This window comes from Atta colombica, unplaced genomic scaffold (assembly GCF_001594045.1).
Source record: "Atta colombica isolate Treedump-2 unplaced genomic scaffold, Acol1.0 scaffold125, whole genome shotgun sequence".
In the NCBI taxonomy this organism is placed as follows: Eukaryota; Metazoa; Arthropoda; class Insecta; order Hymenoptera; family Formicidae; genus Atta; species Atta colombica.
This window is the reverse complement of record NW_017259212.1, coordinates 1,892,617-1,900,181: the sequence shown is the minus strand read 5'-3', so window position 1 is coordinate 1,900,181 and position 7,565 is coordinate 1,892,617. Positions and strand designations below refer to the sequence as shown.

Sequence of the window (7,565 nt, the reverse complement as noted above, 5' to 3'; positions counted from 1 at the left end):
TATATATATATATATATATATATATATACACACACACACAAAAGCTATATGCATAATATATCAGATTAGTATTGTAATTTAATTTATTCCTATAAATCCATTGAAATCTGGCATATATAAAGGAAATGTTACAATAATTGCCTATGTAATTGTAACATAATTAATATATATTTCATTTGATCTATAACGCGTAACAGAAACAATAAACACAGAAACGCGTAACAGAATTTTTCTTAATTTTTTCAACATTTATTCCAATAAATGATGATTTATACAATTAAGTCGGCCATATATATAATTTAATAAAAGATCTCTCACATGTTTTATGACTAATTTACTCTCGCAATCGTAAAGGTTATTAGGCAGCATGTCACTTCTAGAATCAAGGATGCTCCGTGTGAGATCGAAACAAGCCGCAATCAAAGGCGTGGAAAACATGGAAACTTAAGTGCAGCTGGATAAAGTGGCCTCGTAGCGGATAGTTGGCAAGAGGCCGTGCGAATGGATGGAATCACGAGGGTGAATATAGAAAGGAGGGCTGATAACCGTCCCTATAAGGTACCTATGTGGCATTGAGAGCCGCGGATGGTAGTGGCGTGGGCTGGCGCGCCAACTAAAATTGAATCTGCGAACGAAACTTTGGTAACCTCGTCAGGAAACCGAAGCTAAAGTCATCCATCGCTCGCGCTTTCGTTGCCGTCGGCACAGCCATCGTCGACTTCCGTTTTATCTAAAAGAATTGTTCTGTCTCTTGTTGCCTACTCGTTTGCCACTTCTTTCCCGATCGTGCACTCATGCGCGTATGCGACAGATTCTCGAGTGTTCCTTGGAGATATATGTGTTCTCATGTCTCGCTAAATTAACTTGGGACATGGGGACGTCTGACGATCAAGCCATGTTTGACATGGATCAATTTATCGACTGTCATTGGAGTTCGTTAAACTTACTGAATAGATAAGGAAAATGTTGAAATTCATTCTTATAGAGTTCAACGATGAACAAATAATGCAGTGTACTGGTAATGATTGGAAAAATAGTTTCTTTATTTTCGAAAAACGGAATTTGACTGCTCTTTAATAAATGTTGAAGTAAATGTCAATGAAAGTTTTCAACACTAACTGTTCATTATATTAACTTTCTATAACTTTTATTGGCGTTTATTTAATTAAAACTGTGGTTGGATAGATGATTAAAGTTGATAGTATAATATCATACTCTAACAGCAAAATACTATATTGCAAAATTCGCGACAATTCTTGTTATTTCAAAAATATTTTTTACGCAATTGCTCGCGTTTATATAGCAATTGTTCTCTCTCAAAATAATATTTTGCGATGTAAATTGACAGTAAGAAAGACTGAACCTTTGCGTAATTCAATTTGCGGACTACAGCGTTCGCGAATTGCGTTTAAACGAATTTCACGTACTAATGGCCGCCTCCTTGCTATTACAGTATATCGAGCAGACAAACAACTTTACGAGCACTTACCCTTTAGATACTAGAATCTATACGTGGAAGTGTGCATCTACCAGTTTTCAGAGGGTTCGGAAAAATCATTGTCTCAGAAAAGCCTTTCAATATCAAGTGAAAGAAAAATCAATCATGCATATCGTGGATAACCGTATTGAAATAGTTTACATAAATATTCTTTTTTTTAATTGTATATTTTATTAAATTGTATATTTTATTTGTGTTATAGATATATAGATATAAGGTAACCGGATCCAATAAGAGTGTGTACTCAAAACGCCCTATTCACTATTTGTAGATAACTACACGATTAATTCAACAGCAGTAGTATCTCGTGCAGATTATCCATCTGACTGGATTGCATCAGTTTATTGTTCAATTTGTTCATTCTGTTATCGTCAGTGAAGCATAATGTAGAATATGGTCGTGATGTAATATAATATTTTATAGATAAGTAATTACTTCCTATACATATACACTATCAAAAGATGATTATTAATTTCAATAGTTCATGTTATTAGAGCTCTGTATTCATACTTTATATATTTATATTTTTGTTACAACGTTTATAATCAACATATCGTGTAACATTTTTTTGTAACTTTTATCCCAGATCGTGAATTCTAATTCATCTGCTAAACATAATGGAAATAAATAGATAAATAAGTAGATAAGTCCATTGTTTGGAAAAAATAATTCTTTGTGTATTCTTATATATCAATAATGTTGATAAGTTTATAATTTTATACAAGTAACATTAGATTGCTTTATTTCTCATTTTTTTCTAAACATTTTTTTTTTACGAAAAAGAAGAAAATATATACTCATATTGGGATTATATGTATCCCGTATGCACGGAATGCTACTCTTTCTTTAAATCTTTAATGCAGAAAGAGATGATGAGAGAGAGAGAGAGAGAGAGAGAGAGAGAGAGAGAGAGAGAGAGAGAGATGCCTATATAAATACTTGAATATATCTCATATTTTTTTATTAATGTTTAAAAATGTTTCCTCTTTTAAATGTGACCGCTAATTTTCAATTTTGAACTCAGTAAAAAATTAGAAAAAAATCACAAAACTTAGTAAAGACATGTAGAGTCCGATTACTTTATGAATGTTACTCATGTTTCTTCACAATTATCAAGTGACATATATTTTTATTAAGTTTTTAATTGCTTATCACGAAAAAGTACATTATTAAAAGCGTTTAATAGTTTGCATTTACATAATCAAAGAGCATTAGCTACTTTACTAATGGTAGTTTGTGATGAGAGACCATTGACACGACGACCATTAACATTACGTTGCACCATGTGACTCGCGGCACGCCGAGGTACAATGTAGTACCACCTGACGCAAAACCCATCATTTATAACGTAGTTTTCAGATTGTTTAGATTAATCGTTCTAAAATTATGTCAAAAGTTTCATTTGCAAACCATATATTAAAATAACATATCCTCATATCTATAACTTTCATCTTACTTTTATTATAGCATCTACTGTAATGCTGTAGATAAAAAATGTCGTAATTAAAAAAATATAATTTTTTATCCTTGATTTTATATACATTATTTTAACTATTATGTCGATCCAATTAAAGTAGAATATCATATATTATTAATTAAAATAGTTCATATATATTATATATATTTTATGTTAACATTATGTAGTGTAGACTTTTAGTATTACATGTTTGACTAAAATACATATTGTTTATATATTTTAACGAAGTAACTTTTTCGTTGCAATTTCTACTGGTTTTACAAGGAAATTTTTTTCATTTTCTCCCGTAGTTAGTCGCGCTCCAGGGGTCTTATTCTCGAAAAATATGGCCTATTAAAATCTGTAATATACGTATCATATACTACGGTATTTTCGCATGCAATATTTTTCGTAAATAAGGCTTTAGAATAGGGACCCCACGTCGGAAACTTTATTGAAACCGGACCCTAATTTAGCAAAGTTAAAATATTCAACAATTTTTTCTTACTTTCTCTTGTCTTTTTTGACCTTACTAACTATTGTAAATGAATGACAATCTTTTCAAATTTTCGACATACCAGAATAGAAAGACCATAAATACGAACTTCGATTGTCCTAAAACAGGTAAAGGAATTCTGACAATGGGAGAAAAATTCAAAGTAATAATTGAGAGAAGAAGAAATTCAATGAGCGGGATTCTGAAATCCGCTTTGAATTGTTTCGCTTGTCGACAATTAGTAACGATTGATCCTCGAAGAACGGAGCGAGGTACGAATCGTCGCACGGAGAAATGTCGTGATGTCGGGTGATTTTCGATAAATTGCATGTGTCCACCCTCGATCACGTAGCCGACATCACGCATACTACGTAGGCCAAGTATACGTGGCGATGTGGCACGGCGTGCCGCGAACTCGCGTCCTTGTTACGCTCCCACGACACGTACGTTCGTGATGTAACGGTAACTACTGCTAGTACGTGCTAAGTATGTGCGGCTAGGGATTGTGCCCTATTGGCAGCTGTACGTATTCCATTCTTAGGATTACGTACACGTATGCAAACATAACGCCGTGCGAAGGCATCGCGTCGTTCGATACATTATCGCGACTTTCCGCGTCGAAGGGCTAAGCGAGAGATGTTATCCGGCTTACAAGGTACCCGGATGGAGCCAATCGTTTCTGTTCGCGCAGCTCGCCTACCTAGATTGAACGAAGAAAAATTCTGGCTTGAATGCCATTTGAGTTTACGCCGCTCTGGAGCGGCGCCAAGGCCATCCTTGGATTTCTACGCGCCTGGTTTAATAGCAATTATGCATTTTTAATCGGTGGATAATCGCGGGACTTGAATACTCGTGACGCGGTTATTACCGGCAGATGTTGTCGCAACGTCTGCTACCTCGAGGGCCATGCAAATTAACGAAAGCCAGTTCCCGTACCGCGCACAAGAGGATTTACTTTTTTAAATGCTGAAATTAATCATGAAGTTGTTGTAAAATAATTCAGATCGTTAACTGATAGATTGCAATGCACATTTGAATTTCAATACAGGAGACAAATAATCGAGTAGCTCTTGCTCCTATCATTTTCCCCTTTCCCTTCAAGAAAAATTAGCACTTGATGGATATCAAAATTGGAGTGCGTTATGATCACAACTTTATAGAAAAATATAACACGTTATATGTATCAAAGACTCGTTCAATTTATACTTTAAGCAAATCGTTCACTTTGCAATAAGCAAGAATATACATTAAATTAAACAAGACTATATATTTATTAACTTTGGAAAAATATCTCTGCATAAACATATTTGAATTTAATTATTTCGCTATAATAAAAATTTTCTGTTGTAATTATATATAATTATATATGTATTTAAAAAAAATACACATTATATAATGCTTTGTTGATATTTTAATAAACATTTTTTCAATGTTTACATAATAAGAATTATAATGACATTTAATAACAATTTACGATTAAAAATAATAACTTAAGATTAAAAAAATCGAATTTTATTTATTTTAAGTAATCTTCCTTCCTTTTTATAATATCTAAATCTAAATTATCATGAATTTTTCTCTCAAAAATTAAATTTTAACGTTGTATTTAAATGTTTAATATGTAATATAAAAATAACTGCGATCTCAAAGCGATTAAAAAAATTAGACGATTTAGTTGCATAGTGTAAACACGACGTTGCCTTGAATTAAACGGTATGCATCTTTCTATAAATAATGGAGCCAAATATAAGTTTTTTAGAACAGCGCACGCATGACGATAGTGTAAAATAAATTTATAAGTGGCACCTGATTTATTGGCCGGTGTTGGCGTATGGGTGAGCGTAGCTGCTGCAGTCAACTTAGGTGGTTCCATCTTTTGCGGCACGCTGTGTGCAGGTATCGGACCCGGATTCGTCATAGTGGTCATTGTTGTAGGCATCATCAGAGTCGACATGGTCAGCATCTTTACAACGTCGAATTTGTCTCGCCGTGGTGAAAGTTGAAAAATGTAGTTTCGTTATGTGACCGAAACGAATCCTCAAAACGACGATGACACTGAATGTGGTATGCGATCGCGATCTCTTATCAATATTCTACGATCTGTAACGTGATCGGATTGAGGAAAGATGATAAACGACGCGTGTGCGATTCATGCGAAGTACAAATGGATCGCGAGTGTGCCGCAGAATTTTATTAATGATCGATCGAAGGAAAGTAACGAATACGATCGTAATTAAGAGATGGATCGAGCACTGGTATTAGTGTCCCATGAATATGGCATCACTCGAGTGGTATTAATTGCGAATCCGCACTGCAAGACATTCGATATGTAGTCGTTTGTCCACGATAAAAAACGGTGTGGCTCATCGCATGTTTCGCTTCACGTCTATCGCGTCGTCATGTAGATCGTCGTGACTCTTTCCCGCGTCATTACTTCACGTTGTCACACCAGTGGATCTCGAATTTTAGTAGCGGTCAACATTTGCCGCTGCCTCGTTCGCTCGAAACTGTTCGTCGAACTTTTTCACTCGACTTCCAGACGAAAGAATAGCAAACAAACACTGCCGCTTTTGCAAAACTATGTTTGCGAAATCTATAAAAAGTGCAGAAACTTTACGGTTTTGAATTCAGTAACTCGGTAGTTTCCCCGCGAACATCGAAGCGCACAGTTCTCTCAAAACTCAATCACTTCAAATCAAGTTCGACAATCTTTCTGTTTCTTCATTCACGCGTCTTCAGTGTGTTCTTTCCTCTCGTTCTAACAATTTCCTCCTAATTTTCCCACGTCGTCCGTGCACTGCGATTCATTCACAAAAAATGTTGAAGCGTGCCTGGTGCACGCGGTTACTGCATGCGGTGGCGTCTGTGCGTGCGAAGCGTAGCGGCGCGCGTCGTATTGTCAGATACGCGTCGTATTAGCAGAACTCCGTAAATAAATGTCACCGACGAAAATTTATGTAGAACACGACAAATAGATTTGTTCAAAATCTGACGATGCCGATGACGATCGTGCACGAGGGAATTTAATTACGGCGGCGGCGGCAACGTAGGTGGTTGCAACGACGGCGACGTCGTTCTCTACGCTCTCCACGCTGCGCGCGTTACGTCACGTCCGGCCGAGCGTAGAGTCGGAACTCGTCTGGCGGGGTGAGCGCAAAGGGACGCCTGCCTTTGCCTGCCTGCCAGCCTGCCAGCCCTGGACGCCCGCCGTCGCGACGCCCAGAGGCGCCGGCGTTCCCGAGCGTCCGCGGAATCACACGAGCTAAGACGCGAGCCAACAGTCGCTCGTTCGCCGTCACGCTGAAAGGGTTGTTCGATGCGGGAGTCAATGTAGCACTATATGATGATGCGTCGCGAATTATTAGCGACATCGGCGATTTTTTTCCAATTTAATTTTTTACTGGCTTTTCAATGTATGATGCCCTCGTCTAGATTAAATGTCAATCAATCTCAACGGTCTTACTCGAGAATATTTTTTTTTTATAAATAATTTTCTTTTAAGCAAATGTCTATCAACTTTTAACTTCAACATCAATAGTAATTTCCTTTTTTAAATCTACCAAACAGATTTACAATTTTCTTTTCTATATATTAAACAAACTTAAAAAATATCAATGTTCAAAAATTTTAAATATCATTATTTTAGGATATAAATTCAGATTTTTTTTTTGTTTATCGACATTCTTTTTTTCAAATATTATTAATACAATATATTTTATTTTGCGATAACTTTTCTAAATGAATAATAATTTTCATAAAAATGACCTTTATTTATAATATATTTTTACATCAAAAAAGGAAAACTTTAATATTATTGATTGATGGGATACGTAAATTAATCTTTTTTCTCTCATAATTTCATTTTATTACAAACGTTTTTGTTTTATTAATAATAACAATAGCAAAAGATGCACAGATGCAGATAAACGAATAATGTTGCATCAATCTATTTATATGTACGCGGAAAAATTAAATAAAATCATTGAAGTTTCATATATTCGTTTAAAAATTTAATATTGAAGGATTAATTCAGCTTATTGTTAGTCTAACTTTACAATAAAATAAATTAATCTTTCTTAACGTATAAAGAGAAATTTTATATATATATATATATA

General features: G+C 35.0%; 1 protein-coding gene across 1 annotated transcript in view; it reads right to left on the bottom strand.

Annotated features, from left to right (window-relative positions):
- LOC108694800 (nucleolysin TIAR-like) overlaps positions 1–5,492 on the bottom strand; it is a 165,334-nt gene extending 159,842 nt beyond the window's left edge. The window contains 1 exon segment of the mRNA XM_018204468.1: positions 5,257–5,492. Coding sequence (XP_018059957.1) covers positions 5,257–5,413 — 157 coding nt within the window. The 5' untranslated portion in view covers positions 5,414–5,492.
- Positions 5,493–7,565: the final 2,073 nt, after the last annotated feature.